Source organism: Argopecten irradians, chromosome 8, assembly GCF_041381155.1.
Source record: "Argopecten irradians isolate NY chromosome 8, Ai_NY, whole genome shotgun sequence".
Classification (NCBI taxonomy): domain Eukaryota; kingdom Metazoa; phylum Mollusca; class Bivalvia; order Pectinida; family Pectinidae; genus Argopecten; species Argopecten irradians.
Genome location: NC_091141.1, coordinates 33,895,120 through 33,922,360, shown reverse-complemented (window position 1 = coordinate 33,922,360; position 27,241 = coordinate 33,895,120). Strand labels below are relative to the sequence as shown.

Genomic DNA, 27,241 nt, shown 5'->3' with positions numbered 1-27,241 from the left:
AAGGAAATAGGACACGACTGTAGTGTATATATGTATAATATCTGTGCACTTGTATCGCGCACTTTATTACACATTTGGTTCATTTTTGTTTAAAAGCCCATCGACCAGACCAACAATTGATCTATTAAATGTTATGACAGCACTTAAAGTGATTTACGCAATCACAGGGACCCGACACGAATTTCCAATCAACGGTATATGTATTATATTATATACCATTAGTTGGAAACTCGCGCCAAGTCTCTGTGCATACAATGGATATTTTGCATGTAAATATCTGGAAATTTACAGGCCTAGTGATGAACAAAATGCTACAGACTAAATACCAGGGTATACGAGTCTGTAAGTTTACAAGAAGATGTTTGCCTATTGGACGAGTGATCTTAGCTTATAGTGAAAGACAGATCATCCGTTAGAATAAACGTTGTTGTCCTGGCATGTTACAGACCAAATATCAGGTACATGATGATGTATCTGGGCCTCACTCTTAATTGACCTCTGTGACCTTTAATAAAGGTCAAAGTGAGTCTTTGAACAAACTTTGTAAACCTTAATGCCTAACACCAGGTCTCTGGACCTGATTTTAACGAGAAAATCTGTAATTATTTAGTCTTATTATTTTATCCACGTGACCTATAATGAAGTCAAGGTCATTTTTGAACAAACTTGGTTACTCCCTTGGGTCTGAGTATCGTAGTGGAGCGGAATTATACGTTTATTTTTAATTAGATTGGGATCTCTGGGTCTCATACATGATGAGACAAAGGTGTTACCTTTTTTTTCCATTTGATCTTCAAACATCATTACCCTTGACCCTAGCATTCTGCAGGTTCAGTAAATATATGGTCTCTGGAACGCTTTTGAATAGAGTAAAAAAAGGTTTAATTTAAATATTAATCTTTTTTGACGACTGGCATTAATATAAGACCGATGGGTTTTTCAGTTAATAAGAGGCAACTAAAATGAAAAGCATTGAACAAGGTGTAAGTGCTGTATGTAAAATGCTATATAGCAAAACAATTCATTATCGTCAGCTGTGAATCAAATCCATTCACCCACAAATGAAATATCTAGTCAATAATCAGTGACCAAGAATCACTTTTATGTACATGTATTACACATACTAGGGTTGAAACATTTCTGTGTACATACTATTCTAAATGAATTCCATTCACATTTAAAAGTTAAATTCCAAACACAGTTTTGATTCATAAGTTCCCATGGGGCATTTCATGATCAAGGTTACTTCTGTTCATTCACCCTTGAAGACACATTTAGACTCTTCTAAATCAAAGACTAGACTAGTCCATTATAAAATTTCAGGGGTGAATGAGTTAATAAAAGAAATTAAGAGGATCTCCTACTCAAAAATGTAAACCACTGCACTACAAATGAAATGTGAATCCTTTTTTCACATAACAGATCAAATTTGTGTCGTTTGTTTAATTTTAGCAGAAATATTATACAAATTGAGCTGAATATAATACCATCCATCACTGCAACAGTAATAAGATTAAAACCATTTTTATATTTCATTGTATTTATTCATATTCCATGTATGAACAAACTATTCTACCTTATCATCACAACATAAAGTTTTTGTATGAAAGACATAAACGATGTACAGATATACACAGTAACAGGAATCGTCAATATTTCTACTGGTCTTGTGTAAAGTTGTACAGATAAATTAAACAAAGTAACAGGAATCGTCAATATTTCTACTGGTCCTGTGTAAAATTGTACAGATAAATTAAACAAAGTAACAGGAATTGTCAATATTTCTACTGGTCTTGTGTAAAATTGTACAGATAAATTAAACAAAGTAACAGGAATACTTGATATTTCTACTGATCACATGTTAAGTTTACTCCCATAACAAGAGAATCGACTTGTCAGCCATTTTTTCTTTTGGACGTTGTTTTGCTGGCTGTTAGACATGACGTAATATTTCAAAAGTACCTCGCCATGCTAAACCTCTAATGTTTTGTAGTAATGTAAAGTTGTACAAGTACAATCTTGTACTCAGATTGCAAATAACACAAGATGTAAAAACTGGACAACAACATTTTTATCAACACAATCAACCTGAAAGTATAGAGTGGCGTAGATTCTGTATTATTAGTATTACATAGAGTTATCTGCCCTTGGGTGTATGTATTGATTGTGACGTCATGTTAGCAAGCATAAAGTCATATTTTTCTGAGAAAACAATAAGAATTTTGCTCACAAAGTAATAACGTCAGTACGTCACAATTGGTACTTTCCTGCAAGGGAGACAACTCTGTAATATGCAAAGACAAATATATCTTGACTAGAAGATATATCTGCGACATTAAGTAAATTAGATGGATAAAACAACTTATCAATGATAAAGTATCCTACCAGAGGGTACAATCACAACAGTAAAGTCCGGTGTGTTGCTCATTTTCAGAGGGAATTCTTATTTCTTACACTGAGTTCCGTGGATGCTTTTTTTCATTTCTTATTCTTAAATGTTGTTTAATATATCCATTCAAAGTTTATTTAGATTAAACTGTATTTATTCATATATCGATATATCTACTTACAAGACATAGAATATTTGGGATTGGAAAATTTAAAGCTTAAATATAAGGAGTGAATTTTGTTGTTCTATCCTTTTCTTATTCAATAAAATTTTATTAAAGCTAAAATTAATTATGAGGACCTTGAAAAAACTCTAAATAAATAAAAACAACCACATATAAAAATTGCTACAATTATGCTTCTCTAACCCTAAAGAAAGTAAAAAAATCTGTCTAAAAGAATCATCTACTCCTCTAATAATGCCAAATGTATGAAAACATTCAATATAAAATCACAACAATATCATATTTACTGAGTTTATCACAAAAGTTTGCAACACAGAGGTGAAGGAAATCATTCATCCCTGAAAAGACATTTAGGCTCTTCTAAATCAAAGACTAGACCAGTCCATTATGAAATTTCAGGGGTGAATCAGTTTAAGATTTGTTTAAAAAAAAGGTATCTCTAACCCGTTTTGACACTAAAGAGATCAGGAAATATAAATAGTATAATTAAACCAGTAATTGCAATTAAAATTCAACAAAATATTAAAGGAATACAAATACAATACTCTACAAAACAAAAACTTCCGCAGTGAATAATATTCCTGAATTCTGATTGGCTGTGAAATACACAAAATTTCATTGCACTAAAATACAAGTTTTGCAGTAGTCACCCTTTTCTCTGAAACTGGATTAAGTGTTTAAAAAGGTAAATGGCAACTTTCTTTAAAAATATTTTCAGATGAGAGAAAAATTCTGAAAAATTAAACTCTAAATTATCTGTAAGATACTATAGCTGATACATGTATGTCAAATGGTGAAATATTTAATTTCATCAACATTTTATTTTCCAAAAAATAAATTTTGAGAAACAGGAAAAAATGTGTTTTTAGGCCATATATAAACATAACTCAATGATTATTATTTTCAACTTTTTTTCATATGTCTGATGTCTTGTTTTGAGTATGTTTGTTGTCGGTTATGGCCATGTGTGTAAATTTGGAAAATAGATTATTTTAATTTTAATACAAGTTTTGACATGGAATATGGCACTGTTTATAACATACAGAAACATGTCTCAACGACCTCCTCTGTATAAAGACCACCTGCCTAATAAGACCAATTTCGACACCATTCAGCCTGTTTATGATGACAGGCAATAAACTGCCATTTTTCCTGTCCCTTGGGCGGTCGCTATAGACAGGTTTGACTGTAGTATCATTTTCATTACAATTAACTCAAATTTGTTACAGACAGGTTATAAAAATGAAAATTCACAAACAAATTATATCTTAGAAAAGATTTGATAATTTTTAAATAGCATATAATACCGGTATATATACTTTGATATTAAGAAACAGATTCAAATTCATTCCTGTCCTGAATTTTCATAGGAAAACATTTAAAACTTCACCAAGAGTTTTTTTACCAAGGATATTTCTTCAATCTTATTATGCAAACAATTTACTATCATATATGGCCTTATGTAGATTGCAAGACATTATTTTAAGAAACCGCAGCCTGTCAGTAAATTCATAACTAATTTTTGAAAAACAGTGTAATATAGTATAAGTTATTGAGCAAATGTCTGGTGCAAGAACTTTTAAAATAGGATTACCACTGAAATATGTACATGTAACATATCGTATGCAACCAATACTACACACATATATAAAATATATTTTGATCTTATATTTGTTAATTATTACATAACACAAAACAATGGACTTAAGACAAAAACATCTCACAAAATATAATATTACATAAATTAATATAACATGTATATCAATTTCTCATTCTTTTCATTCAATAATTGTAGTGAATGTAACATCTATCTTTACATAGGGAAACATGTATTCAGTCACAGTAATATCTACCTTAAGTAGTCATACAATTGTGTCTTTTAATATGTTACTTTTTTATTGTTTTGTGTTTCTTTTATTGCATTTTATCTTAGAAATTTTGAAGACAGGTTGAAACCCCTTAAAATCTATCTTAGAGCTATAAATTATAGTGTAGTGTGAATTTTATAGCTATTGTTCTCAACAGCTGATGATTGATTTTTATGGCAAATATACTAATTTTGCAAACAAAGTGACAGATTGCACTTAACTAGGGACATAGGTAAATTGTAATAACCATATGCTTGATTGTTAAAATTGTAGAGAAAGCGTCATTAAAGCCATCAATATGTAGTCATACTTTGTGCATGAAAAAGCAACGGTTTGAGTTTAACGTAAAATATTTCTATTGGAAAAGAATTTCATTAAAGCAATTATATTAAATGGATTTCCAGAATTTTGAATTCTATAAATTGCATGTACAGATTTAAATTTGATCACAGTTTCTTTATAATTACACACCTACAGAAAAACATCCCTGCAGTATGCTCATTGTCCATTCCGAACATATTAGATTTCCATCCTCTGTTGCTGGAATGTTTGATGTCTAGGAAGATTTGATCATGGCTGGAAGGCGTCGGAAGATCTTGATCGCCCATCCGATGAGGAAGTTCCAAAGTGACTTGGCGATGGGGACTCGATTGTACAGGAGCCGCCAAATCACAATGATCAACACCACATTACTAGCCATGTTGATTCTCTGTAGCCTAGCAACAGAATAAATACATTGCTACATTGCATAACAGATTCATATTGAATATTATATATTGAAATATTTTTTCTTTGAAATTGAATATAACTTATTTGATGTACAGCTTTTTGGAATTTTTAATTCTCTGTTGCCTTAGCAACAGAATAAATACTTTGCTACTTCACATATGAATCGATTCATATTGAATATCATTTATTATAATATTTATGTAATAACAGCTTTAGACAATAAAATGTGAGAAATTATGGAATGTACCGCTATCATTCAATACCTGGTATGCTCATTAAAGATAAATTGTTTATTAATGTAATTATCATGTGTAATTATACAAGGATGAGACAAGTAAGTGACCTTGACCCCAATCATCCCCCAATACATCCAATGACCAATTTATCTAAAATCGGTAAACATTTACTTTTTGAGGGTATTCCTGGCCTTTTGTGAATGTACCTACTTTTTGAGGGTATTCTTGACCTTTTGCAAGTATACCTACTTTTTGAAGGTATTCCTGGCCTTTTGTAAGTATACCTACGTTTTGAGGGTATTCCTGGCCTTTTGTGAATGTACCTACTTTTTGAGTGTATTCCTGACCTTTTGTAAGAGTATCTACTTTTTGATGGTATTCCTGGCCTTTTTGTAAGTATACCTACTTTTTGAGGGTATTCCTGGCCTTTTGTAAGTATACCTACTTTTTGAGGGTATTCCTGGCCTTTTGTAAGTATACCTACTTTTTGAGGGTATTCCTGACTTTTTTGTAAGTATACTTATTTTTTGAGGGTATTCCTGGCCTTTTTGCAAGTATACCAACTTTTTGAGGGTATTCCTGGCCTTTTTGCAAGTATACCTACTTTTTGAGGGTATTCCTGGCCTTTTGTAAGTATACCTACTTTTTGAGGGTATTCCTGGCCTTTTGTAAGTATACCTACTTTTTGAGGGTATTCCTGACTTTTTTGTAAGTATACTTATTTTTTGAGGGTATTCCTGGCCTTTTTGCAAGTATACCAACTTTTTGAGGGTATTCCTGGCCTTTTTGCAAGTATACCTACTTTTTGAGGGTATTCCTGGCCTTTTGTAAGTATACCTACTTTTTGAGGGTATTCCTGGCCTTTTGTAAGTATACCTACTTTTTGAGGGTATTCCTGGCCTTTTGTAAGTATACCTACTTTTTGAGGGTATTCCTGGCCTTTTTGCAAGTATACCTACCTACTTTTTGAGGGTATTCCTGGCCTTTTTGCAAGTATACCTACTTTTTGAGGGTATTCCTGGCCTTTTTGCAAGTATACCTACTTTTTGAGGGTATTCCTGGCCTTTTTGCAAGTATACCTACTTTTTGAGGGTATTCCTGGCCTTTTTGTAAGTATACCTACTTTTTGAGGGTATTCCTGGCCTTTTTGCAAGTATACCTACTTTTTGAGGGTATTCCTGGCCTTTTGTAAGTATACCTACTTTTTGAGGGTATTCCTGGCCTTTGGTAGTTCCTCCAGTTCTTCTTTCAATACAAATTTCTTGGTTCCTAGGCAGTAGGCCTCCATGTATTCTGACCAATTTATCGTCTTTGGATCAAAGTTGAAGGTCTGAAAATATATAGAAATGAAGCTCTACTGGTACAATATATGTTATTTGTTTTATTTCTGTGCATGCCCAGTAGCATTCAAGATAATTATCAAAATTAATTTTTAAACAAGAGGCCAATGGGCATTAACAATCATCTGGCTATTGGCAAAATAATAAACAGTACCGTTCTGCACAAGTGAGTATACAGAAACTAGTTATTTCAATTTTGAATCACTGTATTTTGTTGAGGATACAATTGAAATACTAATAGAGGATCTTAAAACTGAGCCGAAGATATGATATGAACACTTATGATCGGTTGGCCTATACAGTTGATGGGAATATGAATTAATTATTCGTTTTCTTGTCCGATACAATGAAGTGAAATAACCAGATCTACCTTCTTATCATCTGGGGACATAGCCTCTAATATTTTGTAGAGGCCGGCGTTGTTGAAATTCCATTCCTTCGATGTAAAGTAGTCCAGACTAGCCACAGATTTTCTTAATCTTTCCTGGATTTTTACAAAACTGTAACGTAAAACAATCTTTATTAGGTCAAATCTGCCTATATCAAGACCACACAATTGCAAGCAACAAAGAAAAAATGGTCTTTATAGCCATGTGGTATTTATTGATTGTCAAAAAAAGGGTGATTTGAGTTGGCTTTTATGACTTTTCAGATAAAATGATGTAATTTTCACCACACAATCTACAAGGACAGATAACTCTGTGTAAAGGTGAAATAAAGCAAAGATAAACGGCTTACATAGGTCGTTTTCCAGAAATCCACATGTAGAAGTCCATTAGATAGGCTGGGATGAGGTGGTCAAACACTACGTTCAGGTCATGCCATATACTGTGAGACAAGATGGTCTAATACATGTTAATCAAAGCACAGGGACTTGAAACATTCTTATGACCCAAAATATATATATGTATATAGCCTAATCCTTGGAGCCTTATTTTGTATTTGCATATTACAGACTTTTCTGCCCTTGCGGTTAAGTATTGATTGTGACGTCATGTGTTTAAAAGCATAACATCATACTTTTCAGACAAACCAATTTGAATTGTGATAAAAAAATAATGACATTACAATCAATATGTGCCCGCAAGGGAGCTGACTCTATGATTTGCAAAGACAGAATATATAATAAGGTGTCTGAGGGTCATAGAACCATCTATTTTTTTTATATTGTTATCCTGGGTTATAGGAATGTGTTAGACCCCTGTGATCAAAAGTATGTTTAATTATCATAATTTCCCTTCCAAAGGACAATGCAAAATGTTTTCATTCAGCACATTTATGACATTTGACACAACTCCCATAGTTTTCCTACAATATTTCTGGAAAAAACTATAAAAAGTTTGAACTCTTGATTTATTCCAATTTATGCACAAACACAAGTTTTAATATTGATCTGTCATGTTTGAACTCTTGATTTATTCCAATTTATGCACAAACACAAGTTTAAATATTGATCTGTCATGTTTTAATATAAACTCTTTTTCTGTTTTCCTGTAAAATATCTCAGCATTGTGTGCAAAATTACTCAAAACTGCTATTTCAGGTGTTCCTTACTTTGAAAGGGTTAGTAGCAATATGTGCTTAAGAAATAACGATTGTGCTCTTTGGATAAATTAAATGGACACATCAATGTCATATATCTTAAGGATTAATTTGTGCCAGTTTCAGCAGAACTCACTTAATTTGAACTTGGATTTACTGAAATACCCTGCCTTCATATATCAAAACTAGATTTTCATATTACATCTATCAAATGTTTTCAAAAGGGTACAAATAAAGGTACAACTCAATCAGAAAGCAATGAGTTAAAAGTGAAATAAAATATTAACACAGTGTTGCTAAGATTAAAAACACACAAAATGTATCATCCTTTTTAACAATTTAATGTGTGAAGTAATCAGAAATGGATTGGAAATAACTGTTTTCAAAAATGTTTTTTTTTTTTTTTTTTTGGACCAAATGTCATACTCTTCTTGATTCAACTGTTCACAATCCAATTATATCTGTAACAGGAGAGAAGAAAATGTGGTGGCCAGACCTGGATTCAAACTCTGGACCTCTGAATACTAGGCGAATGCTCTACCGATGAGCTACCTATAGCTAGTCACCGATGATGGACCCAGTCCAATCCCAATAACTCCTACCTCCCCTTTTCAAAGTCTTTGCCTTCAAAGACATACAAGACTCTTATAGGGACAGCAGAATCAAACCAATGATAGATTTCAGGAAAACCCCTTGTGGGCACAAGATTTCATAGAGAGGTAAATGTTTCGGAGCCTGCTGATTGGGTATTAACGGCGCATTAATTTCAAATGTTTTTATGTGTGGGTAGGGCAATATATGTAGATGTGAAATATGTAAAGAAATTTTGAAATTCTGTTAAGTCTGTTTCTGACAGAGGAGGGTAATCAATATTGGAATTTTATGAAAATTTTGGTCAATTTTAGGTGTGAAATTCAACACAAGAGGGCACCCCTCACATAAACGTTTAGCAAAATGGTATATCTTCAAACAATTTTATTCACAGGTAATTGAGATGACCTTCTTCAAAATCAGTGACAGGTGACCAGCCTTGAAAACTTCATTTAACCTGGACAGTGGCAAACGTTAACATTGTCATCAAATCATTTGGTTCTGCGGTCTCTATACCACCATCGTGGGTATTTAGTTGGGTGCCAAGTTTGTAACAAGAAAATGTAGCAGCCAGACCTGGATTAGAACTCGGGACCTACGAACTCTAGCCGAATGCTCTACCGCTGAGCTACCTGGTCACCGATGAATGACCCAGTCCAATCCTGCTACATATCAAATAAGAAAAGGGAGCAAAACGAACTTAAATAAGAACCAGAAAATTAACTTTATACACATTTCAATCTTCAATTGAATCTGAAGAAATCTATTCTGTCTTTGCATATAACAGAGTTAGTTCCCTTGTGGGTAGGTATTGATTGTTATGTCATTATTTTGTGAGCGCAATTAACCTGATTTCTCAGAAAAGTATGACGTTACGCTCGCAAACACATTATGTCACAATCAATACCTACCCACAAGGGCAGATAACTCTGCAACATGCAAATACACAATACCCAAAAACTAAAGTTCCAAGTGTTCCGTGTTTAGACACCGTAAAGAAGAGATGGACATATTAGTTAATGAGATTAAAAGGTATCAGAGATTCAATCAGATACCAGTTTACCCTGTAACTTACCATCGCAGATGACATAATTAGGCTAATAAAAAAATAAAATAAAATGAAATAAAATTTGAATTCTATATGATATGAAATTCATGATGTGTTACTAGTTTTCATTTTGGTTCCAAACCCATGTAAGATGACAAGACAATAGCTTTGTTAACTTACGCATTCTTTGTAAATCTTGGGTTGGGCACTCGAGCTACTGTGTTGACAGGATTCTTCATCAAACAGCTGTATGTAAGTCTCTCTGGAAAAATAAGATAAATCATCGAAATATAGGGGTGACGTCATCAAAAAATTATGTCAAAAGATGACGTCACAATCACAGCAAGGTTCGACTAACTGATGCTAAATTAGCAGTTGTTTATAAATCTCTTTGGAAAATAGGTTTCAAGATCCCAAAAACTTATGGGTAAAGGACAATTTACTGTCGAAAAATCCAGCCTTCCGGTGATTATGATGCCATAAAAATCACGTAAAGAGATGACGTCATAATCATATACACTTATCAAATAGACACTTAAGTGGCAGCTTTTAATTTCAAGGTGTACTATTTTGCAATGTACTGTTTGGAACTAATTTTTGGGAGATTTATTTTCATCAATTACCAACTAATTTTTGGGCGTTTATTTTCACGATTCACCTTTAATTTGTAGTCTTTTTGTCTTTGAAAGTGTCATTCACATGACAGGCGTGATATGTAAAATGATTATTTTTTTCATTTGCTAGATATCAAATTTCGCATTTTTGGGAAATGTTATGTTTAAAAGAGCAACTAATTAGTATGGAGTATATTTACCCATTTGACCCCAAGTAAAGCGGTTGATCTGTCCTGTCGTGCAGTGGTAAACGCTCAAGTTTTCTGGCCTGAAAATTAGAAATTTTACAATTGAATGTTGTAGAAATTGATTTCTAAGTAGATACTATGAAATATTAATCACTTTATATAGTTTCAGTGCTTTTCTGCACCCAAATCCTTCAAAATTTCAGTTTGATATTTTTAGGAACTACTTACTAAAACTTAACATTGTAGGCAGTTATTTTCATAATTTCTCGGTCATTGCTATTATCCAAAAAAAACCTGATATACAAAATATTGTGAAATGGGTATTCAGGGTCAGATTTGTGAAAATATTAAACATCTAAAATTTAATTTTCTACTTTTTAGTGTGAAATAGCGAAAAAAAATTACCAACTAAAACAACTGGCTATACAATACATAACATGAAATTTTTAATTAGTTTATCCTGGCTTCTATTTATTCACAAAAAAAAAAATTGTATTATTATTTACTGTAAGCATTGTTAAAAGACTAACAATGAATATTTCTAAACACAAAATTATTCCAAATCTCAAAACCATGCAAGAAAGTACACACAATTATTTCATACATTAAATTATTGTCTTTTGAAATATTTATCACATCCCTGATTTAGTTTTTGTTTTGGTACAGAAGTTTCTAACATTGCATCATGTGTTAAATGCTTATCAACTTGTACAATGATGAATTATAACACTGACCAGCTTAAACTCTCATTGTGTAATTTCTATGATTAAAATGTGTAACTTTCAATTGCATCATATAAAAGCATATTTCAAAAAAATAATTTGAATCTGATAAATCATAACTTTATTAATCATTTTCTCCTTACTTTTTAAATTAACATCTTACTTGTGTACAACTGTATACCATGCAGTAGCTATCAACATTTTTGCTGTAAAATCGACGGGGATGAGGTCCGCCGTGGCGTGGAAGTCTCCTTTCATAATCCTCAATAAGCCACATCCAATCTGTTTTTTATAGAGTGGAATTAGGATTAAGATGTTTAAACTTTCCAGAAAACGTTATGACACACTTTGATGGTTCTCTTTAATCACTGCTTTATAGCATTAAGCAGAGATTTTTTTCTGCAAAAGCTAGATAGCAGATCATTCACATGACAGGCGTGATTTGTAAAATGATTTTTTTTTTTATTTGCTATAGTCAGGTTGAATTTTTGCTTTGTTTTGTTTAACATCCAATAAACAAGAGGCCCATATTAATCACTTTATATAGTTTCGGAGCTTTTCTGCACCCAAATTCTTCAAAATTTCAGTTTGATATTTTTTAGCAACTACATGTACTTACTAAAACTTAGGCAGTTATTTTCATAATTTCTCGGTCATTGCTATTATCCCAAAAAAAACCTGATATACAAAATATTGTGAAATGGGTATTCAGGGTCAGATTTGTGAAAATATTAAACAGCTAAAATTTAATTTTCTACTTTTTAGTGTGAAATAGCGAAAAAAAATTTATCAACTAAAACAACTGGCTATACAATACATAACATGAAATTTTTAATTAGTTTATCCTGGCTTCTATTGAATCACAAAAAAAAAAAAAAAAAAAATTGTATTATTATTTACTGTAAGCATTGTTAAAAGACTAACAATGAATATTTCTAAACACAAAATTATTCCAAATCTCAAAACCATGAAAGAAAGTACACACAATTATTTCATACATTAAATTATTGTCTTTTGAAATATTTATCACATCCCTGATTTAGTTTTTGTTTTGGTACAGAAGTCTCTAACATTGCATCATGTGTTAAATGCTTATCAACTTGTACAATGATAAATTATAACATTGACCAGCTTAAACTCTCATTGTGTAATTTCTATGATTAAAATGTGTAACTTTTAATTGCATCATATAAAAGCATATTTCAAAAAAAATAAATTTGAATCTGATAAATCATAACTTTATTAATCATTTTCTCCTTACTTTTTAAATTAACATCTTACTTGTGTACAACTGTATACCATGCTGTAGCTATCAACATTTTTGCTGTAAAATCGACGGGGATGAGGTCCGCCGTGGCGTGGAAGTCTCCTTTCATAATCCTCAATAAGCCACATCCAATCTGTTTTTTATAGAGTGGAATTAGGATTAAGATGTTTAAACTTTCCAGAAAACGTTATGACACACTTTGATGGTTCTCTTTAATCACTGATTTATAGCATTAAGCAGAGATTTTTTTTCTGCAAAAGCTAGATAGCAGAGCTATAGTCAGGTTGAATTTTTGCTTTGTTTTGTTTTAACATCCAATAAAAAACCATGGTCATTTCACTTTTTCACCACTAAAATTCCAAAATGGGCTATTCCATCCTTTAGTAGAATCTAAATGTGTCTTCATGCATCAGGGGTGATTGGGTTTACAGGCATGTAATGCTTCAAAAGGTGTGGATGAAAGCCAAAGTACCTGTAGTAAAACCACAATAACTTGGACAATATCTGTCAACTGCCCAAAAATGTTGGTTTTAAACTCACAACCAGGAGTTAAGAGATTTATTGGTAATATATCAAACATCTTAACCGATCGGTTACCACGGACCAGAGTTAGCGATCTAGTGGTAATGTCAAAATATCATGACCACTTACCACACAATACTTACGGCTGCTAAGAGTCCTGTTGGTCCATTGTAGTTGTCAACCCAGCCCTATAACAAAAACGCTTCATCAGGATAATTTTTGACAAAACATCTGGGCCCAGTTTAATGAACATTCCTTAAAGATGCTGCACCGCTGACAAATGCTATTTTTTCACTATCAATAACAGGAGCAGACGATTTAGTATTTTTCTTCAGTTACAAAAGTTACTTACTTTACACCATTACCAACATTGAAAAGTGTGAGGTTCTAATTTTACTTCAAGTTAAAAATATGAGAAATAATTAATTGCATCATGAAAAAAATTCCTGGCACTATATCTTATATGGAATGAAGAACTGATTGTGCATGCACCAAAGGCAAAAGAAATTACTCCATACTATTTGTTTGTGCTAATTAGACATACATATACATGATTAAACACCAATTATTGTTCAAATGATGAATATCGTTTTTGTTCTGTCGGCGGTGGAGCATCTTTAACTTTAAGGAATCCCTTAACTTAAAATTCTCCACAGGAAAGAGCATTACAGATTTTAAGGAAGGCTCCTTAACTTTAGATTTTTTCCTTAATTTTTGTAATGCTTTTCTATGGGGAAATTCAAGTTAAGGAATTCCTTAAAGTTAATGAAATGTATGTGAAACTAGGCCCTGTTTTGTTATAAAAAGTAATTCTAATTAAAACAACAAATAATAATAATTACTGTATGTATACAATACAGATTTTAAAGTAAAGGTTAAAGATGCTCCACCGAAGACAGAGCATAAATGATATTCTTCATTTGAACAAAAATTGGTGTTTAATCGCGTATATATATGCCTAATTAAAACAAAAAATAATATGAAATAATTTATTTCGCCTTTGGTGCATGCGCAATCAGTACTTCATTCCATATAGGATTATAGTGCCACGGAATTTTTTTCGGGATGCAATTAATTATTTTTCATATTTTTTAACTTGAATTAAAATTAGAAGCTCAACCTTTTTAAATGTGGTAATGGTGTAAAGTAAGTAACTTTTGTAACTGAAGAAAAACTACTTAATCGTCTGCTCCTGTTTTTGATAGTGAAAAAACAACATTTGTCAGCGGTGGAGCATCTTTAAAGAAAATATTATTATATCTGATGAATCTTCTCGAAACTTTGTCATACATATGTGGTTCTTGTAAATGTATACTAATTTTGTTGTAATTAAACTTTAGAGTGATCTAGAAAATCAACATTTGTCAGAAAGGACCCCATATGGAAAATGCCATAAAATTATGCCAGGATTCACCGGGATCTGGATTAGACAAACGCCGGTTTGGACAAGTTATACTGTACAGTATTTCAATCCCTCACAACTATAACGCTGTGCTACAATATAAGTGGAAATAAACATTTAAATTGAATGCAAAAGAAGTAAAATACACTCAATGATAAAGACAGTCCCTCATGATAACTTTCTACTCCAAGTAAATATGATTTGGCTGTATTAATATTTGAATCAAACCTGTAATTCAAGGCAGACAAGATGAAATAAATACATACCGGAACAGGGTCGTCCATAGTGGCCCCTACGATGGATGGACGGAAGATGGCGGTCGGGATATTGGCACACTCCTCTTTAACTAGGTATTCGGCTATAGACTTGGTGTAGGTATAAGTATTGGGTCGGTCACCAATCATTTTAGGGGTCAAGGCATTCAGGATATCAGTGTCCATCCAGCTGTACAAAATAAGGAGATTTAAGGTTAATAGAATATTTGACGGTGAGACAAGTGAGACAATGAAATCACAATGTGGGGGTAATTCAGAAATGTTCAACCTGAGGCTTGCTTTTTTAAAAATTTATGTTAATGAACATTTAATTATCGATATAATTATTTAATGAATAAAATTATAATTTTGCAGTACCTGTGCACACACAAAAGTAAAATCACCATATAAACATTTTATCAAACACTTTTATGTCTCATACAAGCTATTGCGCATTGGCGCCACTGTCACCACGAAAGAAAATTCACTTTCATGATTGTATCATACAATGTTAGATATCACACTATGGCACCACTGTCATCACTGACATTTTTGACAGTAGCAATCCAATGAGGTGACATAATTTTACACTTTCATTGCTGATGACTTTTTCGTGGTGAATTAATTCCAAAATCCACAGTTAGAAAATTCAATTTAAATTTATAGTTTAATTTTTCAGCCGTGATTCAATCCTGTGAAATTCTAATCGCCTGCACATGTGAAATATGCGAAAATTAAATCACACATAAATATACGCTGATTTCCAGTATTTTTCATATCTATCAGATCTATACTTGTACAGGATACTCTGTATAAGGACTTACTCAACAGCGTCCAGGATTTTCTGCGGGTGTAGCGGGGGTTCGTATATCTTTTCCTCAATGTTCTTTGGCTGATTACAGTTTGCATAAGCTGTTGACACATGTATAAAGGCCTAAAAGACAAAGTATTAAATTATTCAGAGGTAACACATGTATAGTATATATTTCATAAAAGTTTGTATTTATGGATTGATGTACAAATATTGAAACAACTTTTGTCTGTTAAGGCTCGCATCAGAAAAGCTTACCATAAAAACTGATATAATTTGCGCACCAGTGTAATTTGCGCAGGTACTTTTTAGGGCTGAAAATGCTGAAAAAAATCTACTATTAGTATGTTTTGCGCATAAAAAAATTTGGAAAAAAACGATGTCCAGGGAGTCCCAAAATCGATGTATGAAGGTGACGATTTCAATGCAAAATATTCCCCATAAATGCTTGACAACTTGCACAAAGAAGTCTTGTATTTAGAAGAAATAACATATTAAAACCGCATTGTGTTTGTTTTCTTTTATTAATTGGCCACCGTAACCTGAAACTGAAATATCTTGCAGATGTCCGTAACATCGGCGGTCTGGTCCGCCGCACTCCATGCACATGTCAACGTTTTGAGATATTACACATGAATACTAATCAGGAATATTTGAAAAGATTAGAATCTATTTACTTAAAATTGTCACAATAAGTAATTAGTGTGTTTGAGATCATTAACAATCAACAGCAATCAGATAGCGGATACGTAGTTTAGCTTGCAACAATCACAGTGTGAGTAAACTCGCTACCTGTACGGTACCAGATCCAAGCTGATGGCTAATTATATTTAACAATACGGTTGAAAATGTCACTAACCTTGTAGCTTGTACTAGAATTGTCCATTATTCAGAATTATTAACTTATGGAATATTTCAACTGTTCCTCATAGCCTTCTTAAGCCGATTGTGCTACTGATAACATTCGTGATTAACAATTTTTTGAGTAATGGAAAATTTGAATTCTAGTTATTCTACAATGTATTCATGGTTACAATGTTGTAATTTTCCATCCCCATCAATGGTTCTATAAGACGTTATTATGCTTGTAACAAAATTAATTTGTTGGTTCCAAGAGGTTCCTTATAACTGTGTTTTACTGGCAATGAGGAAATCCTAGTAAAACATGGAATGGTACATCTAATTTCTTACCTGAAGGTTTGGGAGTTTTTTTAATTAATTATTACCTGAAAATTTGGGAGATTCTTACATTAATTTCTTACCTGAAGGTTTGGGAGTTTTTTTTTACAGTAATCTGTACCTGAATGTTTGGAAGTTTTTTACATTAATTTCTAACCTCAAGGTTTGGGAGTTTTTTAAAAATTAATTTCTTACCTGAAGATTTGGGAGTTTTTTAAATTAATTTCTTACCTGAAGATTTGGGAGTTTTTTAAATTAATTTCTTACCTGAAGATTTGGGAGTTTTTAAAATTAATTTCTTACCTCAAGGTTTGGAAGTTTTTTGCAGAAATTAATCATCCTACTGACACCAACAACATTCATTTCTACAGATAATCTGAAAATATGTAAAAAGAAATTCATTTAATATTCAAAATATCATTACACCATAGATTTGATTTTATGCTGCTTTTTAAACTTATAACATAATTTGATCCATGTACAGGTATGATCCTACACCATAGAAAAAAGATCTATACTTTATGGTGGCTGATTTATCTTGCCGGACGAAGGAAAAATAACGATGATCATTGTCAATTAATTTAATTTAGTAAGCAGGGTTAAATAATGATGATTAATATCATTTTGCCACGAAAAGATAATATTGATCTTCGTTATTTCGCCCATCACATGAAAAGACAATAACCTTTGCTATTTCACCCTGCTTGTGAAAAAGACAGTTTTCATTGTAATGTTAATTAGCTTTCACTGTGCGTGTGAAAAGACGAGGCGAAAAATATCAAAATGACACATATATCAATCAGGCACCATAGTACTTAGCCCTCAAAATAGTTTTATACAAGACGACACTTGAGTTACGATGTTAATAGGGCACATTGAAGATACAAATTTAATCACATCAGCGATTAATGATCAAATACCAAATTGGCGATTTCTTATCATATTTGATATTGTATGTGTACAACAGCAGAACTCACTTCATAAGTTCATCAAACTTGACGGTGGCTGCGGAATGGAATACTAGGGATACGTCGTTGATAAGACACTTTTCATCAGTCTCACACATACCGAGGTTGTCGTGTAAAATGTCGCCTGTTACTGGGTATACCTTGTCTCTGTAATTTGGCTGATCTTTACTGACATGGTCAAAAATCTGATGAGAAAAAATGGCACATTATGTACTCAGTTGTGATCTAAGAATGATTTAAATATAACTCCAGCATATAGTGATTAATTTGATTTCCTGTCCTGATTAATTAACAGCCAGGATCGTTTTAAGGGCTTTTATATATATATACATGCATATATATATAAATAGCTAAATGAAAATTAGTTTAAGCATTGATGTCACTATTTTTAACTTCATCGGGTTATGAAAGAAATTTTATTTGCAAACTGTAAATTCGCATAGCGCCTTTTCATAACTAAGAATATGAATTGACAGAAATTAATTAACACAGATGATAAACCAAATAAAATGTTTAGTAGATTCTTTTCCTGGTTGTAGAATATTTTATTAAAATTGTCTTTTATTGTCACAATATTTAAAACACAATGGTCAACTGAATTTGAAAAAGAGGTCCACTGTATCAGCAATATGTATCATATCATTTTAGACCTTCTAATACCCAGCCCTAGAGTTGAGTACCTCGGACAGTCTCTGTGAGACTTTCTATATACCTCAAATAATATTCTCAAAATATCAATACTCACTTTACAGTTGAGAAGTTCATCCTGATTTTCTATATACCTCAAATGATACTTACTTTAGAGTTGAGTAGTTCGTCCAGTCTCTGACTCACTTCTTTGCCCTTTTTAGGTCGGATAAGGATGTATACTCGTCGGATTCCTGGACATGACCTCAGAAGTTTCTCCAGTAAGGTTTTTCCCATAAAGCCAGTGGCTCCAGTGATGAAGACACTTTTATCCTGGTAGAACTCTGGGATCGAGGGAACTGATGCCATGTTGACAATTTATGCTTTAAGAAACAGAAATTGTGAATGTTTTAAGTCATTTTACTATATATTGGAGTACAAAACCAAGTTTTAATTGGATCATTTAGAGAATACGTCAAAAGACTTCATAATAACTTCCAAAAGTACTGTACAATGTATGTACCGTATTCGCCATAATTAGTGTCCCTTCCCCCTTCTGAAAGAGTAAGTTATATAAACGCCCCCCATTTTTTGAGGCCTCATTTCAAATCCTTGGGCATAAGACCAAAACCATCAAACCTGTATACATTGTAGGTTTGCAATAATTTATTTTCGTCTTATGAAACACCTTTTCGTTCTTTCATTTGTTTAAACACTTTTGGCGCTTATTTGACCTAAAACGGTACATGAAATTAATGTTATGGTGTACGTGGGCATAATCTTGCACAAGTTGACAACGTAATAATGTGTCTCAAAGGAAAGAAAGCATATCTATGTTTACTGTGACAGATTAATGATCACGTCATGAGCGCAGCGAGTTACAATATGACTGGCTTTTTTATTCGGGAAACTGGACCCAGCTATATAGGCAGGAAAAACACTAAAAGAATATGCTATATATTGGGAAATGCACTCCATTAAACTTTAGCCATAAAAAGTATGATTCAACTGTCATACACCTGTAGACAACATGATCACTCGACCCCTACATCGTATCACTCTCACCCTATAGTCTTCCGTTATCTATAACACACCTGTACTCAAAATCAATATCATCTATTTACTTTGTACTTATCAAAGTAAGTGATATATATATGTCAATTGTTGATAACTGCAGAAGGACACCAGTACTGATGAGGGTTGTATAAGGACACTGTACTCCAATCTTTTTATATAAGTGTCCTTAATCTAACACATATTATCATCAGGATTTATCTGATTGAAATGACTAGTTTAAGATCATAAACATATACTACAGTGTTTTATAATCTAATAATACTAGATGCTCAATATTGACCCATATTGTCAACGGTGTTGATTTAATTAAATCAAATGACTAGTTTATAATCATTAATGCATAATATTAGATGCTCGATATTGAGAAACATATGATAGTCAATAACTTTAACGACTATAGATATTAGATGTACTGGCAGGCAACCAGTTCACCATATCGCATGTGTATCTGTAGGATTTTCACACAATTTTTTACGTCAAAAAAGTCATATTCTGATAGAAAATACTTTGCTGATTTTCACGAAAAATTGTCTGAAAATTGGAGTGCAATTATACAAATACACATCCGATGGCGAGCATTGTACTCGGCGAGAACTGGTCGCCTGCCATTATGGTCAAAAGTGAAGAAACAAAGGTTTTTTCTTGTATATACTATAGTCAGATTTTTGACATTTTGAAGAATATGGACTTGCTAAAATGGGGTTCAAAACGGGAGTCTGCTGGCAAGTAAGGTCATCTCGTGTGTATATGTATATGGCCCAAGCTTGTTCTTATATTACATCAATGATATGCCACTGAACCTCTCATCTTCAGTTAGATTGTTCGCCGATGACACTATCTCGTACATAAAATATAACCATTACATCGAAAAAAGATTCAGAAACACTCCAAAATGATCTAGATAAACTAGCTGACTGGGAAAATGGAATTCCATGCCAAGAAATGTAATGTTCTTTCGATTACCAAGACTAAACCTTCAATCAAACATAATTATTATCTTCATGGTCACTGTTTGGAACACACTGATAAGGCAAAATATCTGGGCGTAACAATCCAACACGACTTCAAATGGGACTCCCACATCAGCAACATCACCTGCACAGCCAATAAGACCCTTGGCTTTATTAGACGAAACCTCAAAATTAATTCAAAAAAGATTAAAGAACAAGCATACAAATCCTTAGTACGTCCCACACTTGAATATGCCTGTACAGTGTGGGACCCATACCAGAAGGGAGACATTAATAAGCTAGAAATGGTCCAACGCAGAGCTGCTCGATATGTCACTAACAGATTCCATAACACCTTAAGCGTAAGTGACATGCTTGAACACTTAGAGTGGCCTAGCTTAGGGGTTAGAAGAAAAAAACGCAATAGTAGCTATTAAAAAAAACCAATACTTGACCTCACAGTCACGCCCTACCAGACACTCCCATACACTTGCATACTAAATACATTACTGTAGAACTGATTCTCGCAAACATTCCTTCTTTCCCTGCACTATTCAAGACTGGAACTCTCTTCCGCAAGATCTTGTAATCTCAAAGTCACTTGACTCCTTCAAAACTCGTCTTTCATCTCTAATTTAATTATTTTCTTCTCTTCCCCTGTTCATAGCCACACCTTCAACAATATCGACATGATCTTCAATATGATGAAGTAGGTCGATTATTTGGTAGATGTAGATGTAGAAGAACATGGCAATATATTTTCACCGAAATTCAATATTTATCAAATTATCAATATGAATTTCCACGTTAATTTATCACCGATATTGGACCAATTATCACGAGTTGACCACAGGACCATGTATGGTTTCTATATGAAAAAATAGCCCAAAGTATTTCTGGCTATTTTTTCATATAGAAACTATACATGGCCCTGTGAGTTGACCAACTTGACCAAGTTTGTCCCGTTGACAAGTGACAGATCGTGTGTAAACACCATCAATCAATAAGGAAATCCAAAGCCAAAAAATACCAGCAAACGATTCCTTTGGGTATATTTTAATCTTCATTGGAATCGTATAAAGATGGTACACCATTTTATGACTTAATGAGGAGAACTTAGGAAACCTTACCCGAAAACCCGAAAGTGTCAACTGTCCGGCTTGGTGATGCTCCCGAAAAAGGAAGTCATACATCAGCGCCGCCTGGTAGTACAATTTTTTATCGAAGGGACATAACTTCTTACTTTCACTTTGTCGAATTTACAAACTATATTAAAACAATTTTTTAAACATTGATACATTGTAGGTCTATTGTATTTTTATAGCATAGGTTAACAATTAGGTCTGAAATAATTCAGAAATTGAAAAAAATCTTTATCGATATAAAATAAAATATTTAATCGATATTCTATATACAAGTGACCGAACATTGTGCGTTATGTCAAAGCAAAAAGTCAAGATCTCCTGCCATCATTAAAATAACAAAGTCCCATTATAAATATGTTATTAACATCATAAACGAACTTTCTAAAAACATCAATATTCCTTTTGATTCTATTGTTTCGATAATGGTCTTATTTAAAACTTGTTTCGACAAACAAGAGGCCCAGATGGCCTGTATCGCTCACCGTTTTTTTTAGTAATTCTGTAATTTAGTAATTAGTGATTAAAAAATCACAAAAACAAATTGATCCCATGATTTGTTTAATTTTTAACTTCAACCATATAATGATGCTGTAGATGCCATACGAATATGCTATCCAATACATAGTTTCAGAGAGGAAGTAAATATGAAAATAGTAGCCTAGCTATTAATAATTAATTTTTTGGCCCCGCGCCTAAGGCTCCAGGGGGTTAGCCCAATCATTTGTACAATGTTGAATCCCCACCCTATAAGGATGCTACCATTGCATTATGAGTGCTATCCCATATATAGTTTATGAGAAGAAGTAATTTATATGAAAATAGTAGCCTAATTAACCTTTTTGGCCCCGCCCCTCAGGCAAAATTGACACCTTTTGACCTCTTTCCTCAGGCCCCCAGGGGTCAGCCCCATCATTTGTACAATTTCAAATCCCCATCCTATAAGGATATGCTACCATTCCATTATTAGTGCTCTCCCATGCTCAGTTGCAGAAAATAAGTAATTTATATGAAAATAGTAGCCTAATTAACCCCTTTTAGCCCCGCCCCTGAGCCCCGTCAATTGTACAATTTTGAATCCCCACCCTATAAGGATGCTACCATTTCATTATTAGTGCAATCCCATGCTTCATTTCTGAGAAAAAATTGTTTATATGGAAATAGCCAAATTGACCCCTTTTGACCTTGCCCCTCCAGCCCAAGGGTCAGCCCCATCATTTGTACAATTTTGAATCTCCACCCTATAAGAAGGCTTCCATTGTATTACGATTGCTGTTGCATGCTTAGTTTAAGAGAAGAAGTCGTTTATATGGAAACAGCCAAATTGACCCCTTTTGGCCCCGCTCCTCAGGCCCCCATGGGGTCAGCCCAATCATTTGTATAATTTTGAATCCCTACCCTAAAAGGAGATGTTACCATTACATTATGGGTGCTATCTCATGCTTAGTTTCAGAAAAGAAGTCGTTTATATAGAAATAGCCAAATTGACACCTTTTTGCCCGGCACCTCAGGACCCTGGGGGATTTTCTGCAGCCCTATCATTTGTACAATTTTGGATCTCCGCACTATAAAGATGCTACACCAATGCATTGTGAGTGTTCTCGCATGCTCAGTTGCAGAGAAGAAATCGTTTAAATAGAAATAGCCAAATTGACCCCTTTTGACCCCACCCTCAGGCCCCCAGGGGATCAGGCCAATCATTTGTGCACTTTTGAATCCCCACCCTTTAGGATGCTACAATTGCATTATGAGTGCTATTCCATATATAGTTTCTGAGAAGAAGTAATTTATATGAAAATAGTAGCCTAATTAACCCCTTTTGACCCCACCCCTCAGGCAAAATTGACACCTTTTGACCGTGCCCCTCAGGCCCCCAGGGGTCAGCCCCATCATTTGTACAATTTCAAATCCCCATCCTATAAGGATATGCTACCATTCCATTATGAGTGCTCTCCCATGCTCAGTTGCAGAAAATAAGTAATTTATATGAAAACAGTAGCCTAATTAACCCCTTTTGGCCCCGCCCCTCAGGCCCCCGGGGGTCAGCCCCGTCAATTGTACAATTTTGAATCCCCACCCTATAAGGATGCTACCATTACATTATGAGTGCAATCCCATGCTTCATTTCTGAGAAAAAAGTTGTTTATATGGAAATAGCCAAATTGACCCCTTTTGACCTTACCCCTCCGGCCCAAGGGTCAGCCCCATCATTTGTACAATTTTGAATCCCCACCCTTAAAGGAGATGCTACCATTACATTATGAGTGTTATCTCATGCATAGTTTCAGAAAAGAAGTTGTTACTAGGAAATAGACAAATTGGCATCATTTGTACAATTTTTAATCCCCACCCTATAAGGATGCTACCATTATATTATGAGTGCATAATCTTTTTACCCCGCCCCTCAGGCCCCTGGGGAGTCAGCCCCATCATTTGAACAATGTTGAATTCCCACCCTATTAGGATGCTACCGTTGCATTATGAGTGTTCTCCCATGCTCAGTTGCAGAGAAGAAAATGTTTATATGAAAATTGCACTCGTATTAAACTCATATGTTCCTTTAATTGTGCTCCAGACACAGTATTGGACAAAAAAAACGAATAAAATATAAAGGCAATATGTCTATGGATATATGCCATATGCTGCCTTTTTAAGAAGTATATTATTTAACATCGTCTGTCCTATTTTGAAATATTAAACATTATTTGTAAGATTTGTTGCTGGTGGACACAAAAACCACATTATAAAGGCTGGAAACTGGAACCACTAATCAGGTCCCTAATCCGCTAAACCATTCTTTTTTCCCCTTTTTGCCTAATATATATATATTAGATTAAAAAAAACTAATAATATAGGCAGGTTTAGCGGACTAATCAGGCCCCTAGTAGCGTTTGGATAAATTCTACAAAAATCGTGCCGATTATTAAGGTCTCCACCGCCGACATAGCATAAATGTTATTCATTATCTGAAGAATAATTGGTGTATTATCGTATTTATTTATGTCTAATTAACACAAAAAGTAATATAAAATAATTTATTTTGCCTTTGGTGCATGCACAATCAGTACTTCATTCCATATAGGATATAGTGCCACGGAATTTTTTCGGGATGCAATTAATTATTTTTCATATTTTTAACATGAAGTAAAATTATAAGCTCATAGTTTTCAATGTTGGAAATGGTGTAAAGTAAGGAACTTTTGTAACTGAAGAAAAATAGTAAATCGTCTTCTCCTATTTTTGATAGTGAAAAGATACCATTTGTCGGCGATGGAGCATCTTTAAGGTCTTGGGGTAAAGAGTAATTATGACCTCTTTAGGAGTTCATTTTAATTTTTTCATACAATACTTGTCACATTTGGTTCTTATAAATTGATTTTCTAAATTGGATGTCATATATGACAAATAAATGAGATAAGGGGTCTGGGGGCCTCTAACTGCTCTCGACGAAATATTATAAAACACACTTACAACGAATTCATGGTTAGAACTTAGTAATTATCATTGCCCGTCAAGGTTATTTCAGCGAAATATGCTTATAACGAAGTAATTTTATTGTTCCCCATGGTTCGTTATAACCGCATTTTACTGTAGTGATATCAATGTTGACCTAAATAACTTCAATCTTTCACATGTAAAATCTATTTATGACAATGTTGACAACGATATTTTAATTTATTCGAATGATATCGGGATTCTCCAAATATTTTCGGCCAATATTAACGACAATATCGACAATAAACCACGTCTATAGACTATATAGAACTATTGATAATAAGACTATAAGGGATTATGAAAAATGTCCCAGCAAGGTCACGGAATTAAAGAATAAATAAATACTCAGAAGACGGCAATGGATTAGATACTACTTATACTGATCAATATTCCTTTTATAGAAACCGAAAACCGGGGGTAATTTTGAGTGACTTGTATTTTGTTAAGCTTAAAACATGTCATAGATATTTCCTTGAAAACTCGCTTTTTATCAACGGTTTCAATCAGGTTTTAAACATGTACCTGGACAATCAGCAATGTACAGTTAATTGACGTTTGTTTTGTGATATCTCCAAAGCCTGGTGTTCCGCAGGGGTCAATTCTTGGACCTTTGCTTTTTTTGATCAATTTAAACGATATCACAGAAATACTTTGATCTACAACACGTCTTCAGTACTTTCTGAGGAAAAGTGAAAACAAACTTCAATTGTCAAAATCCAAGATGGCTGGCTATCGGCCATCTTGTTTTTGGAATGTCCGAATATGCATTATTTATGCATGAAGGAAAACCTACAGATGAAATTGAGGGAGAGATCCCTTGGTACTTTCTGAAAAATAATGAGAACAAACATCAAACATGGCTGTCTGTCTTTTGGATAGGTCCCAAAATGCAATATTCTAGACACCAAAAGGAACATACATACGAGATTCGAGAGATAACTTCTGTATTTTCTTAAAAATACAGTAGCCATGTTATTAAACATTATGATAACTAAGTAAGTTAAATTTTCTTTTGTATGTATGCAATGCTATAGTATCAGTAATTGGAAATACAAGTAGTGATAAATTTATAGGCTTTGGATTCAACATTTGTTAGGTGAATGAATCATCAGTTTCGTGATTGTGACGTCATATTTTGACAAGATTTTTGTGACATCACAATCACTGGAAAGTGGGACTAATCAATGACAAATTATACTTAACCCACTCTGTTTTGGTATTGTGAATTGACAAATGAATTGAACATTACATATACAAAAGAAAATTTGATTTATTTATCATGAAGTTATCATACCCATGATAAACAAAAAAATAACCAGAAAAAAAGACAGAACATTTTTTTTTTTCTATTTTCAATTTATTTTATTTAAAATCAGATTGATAATACTAATTATTTAATCTGCAATTCATTGTAGATTTCTTTAATATATATTACTCAGATTTTAATCCTGGTTGCGGCACCAAAATTTGTGATTGGAAAAATAAAATTGAAAATCTACTGACCATATTGGGGCTGCAACAAGTGAATTATCACTGTGTAAAGCTCTTTCTATTATTAATACACAAATAAAACTATCACCATACAACAAGCTTCAAAGTAAGGTCACCTTTTTATTTTTTTTATGCTAACCCTGTGTCTTTGAGGTAACAAGCATCACAATATTGATCTATAATGAGAACACAGTTCAATAACTTTCCATTTTTCAGGAAATATGATTTCACCGGACATAAAAGCTTATATCTATATATAAAAGGAAATCTTCAACTTAAGTTTTGAAGCATATAAAATAAATAAATCATCCACCCTTGAAGACACATTTAGACTCTTCTAAATCGGGTACTTGAACAGTCCATTAAGAAATTTCAGGGGAAAATGAGTTAAATTTGCTTATCAATAAACTTTATGAAAATGCCTATCACCATTCATATATATATATGTGTTATGTTAATGTTTATAGTCATATATGTTAGATTTATACACATCTTTCCACAGGTTCACCATGATATTAATGATATCCTGTTGTTGTTGAGTTTCAAGAGATATTTTGTATAATTACGGTAATATCAATCTCACTTTCCATTGTTTTTGATATCAT

The 27,241-nt window shown here is 33.2% G+C and overlaps 1 protein-coding gene across 1 annotated transcript; it reads right to left on the bottom strand.

The window, feature by feature from the left end:
- Positions 1-1,522: 1,522 nt before the first annotated feature.
- LOC138330177 (fatty acyl-CoA reductase 1-like) lies at positions 1,523-21,697 on the bottom strand. The gene is made up of 14 exons (XM_069277610.1): positions 21,639-21,697; positions 18,653-18,864; positions 17,864-18,039; positions 17,190-17,262; positions 15,721-15,830; positions 14,909-15,086; positions 13,384-13,428; positions 12,733-12,851; positions 10,742-10,809; positions 10,108-10,189; positions 7,485-7,574; positions 7,117-7,246; positions 6,609-6,736; positions 1,523-5,157 (listed from the first exon to the last, which is right to left on the bottom strand). The coding sequence occupies exons 2-14, from the start codon at positions 18,848-18,850 to the stop codon at positions 4,998-5,000; spliced, it is 1,557 nt and encodes a 518-aa protein (XP_069133711.1). The 5' UTR covers positions 18,851-18,864; positions 21,639-21,697; the 3' UTR covers positions 1,523-4,997.
- Between the last annotated feature and the right edge of the window lie 5,544 nt (positions 21,698-27,241).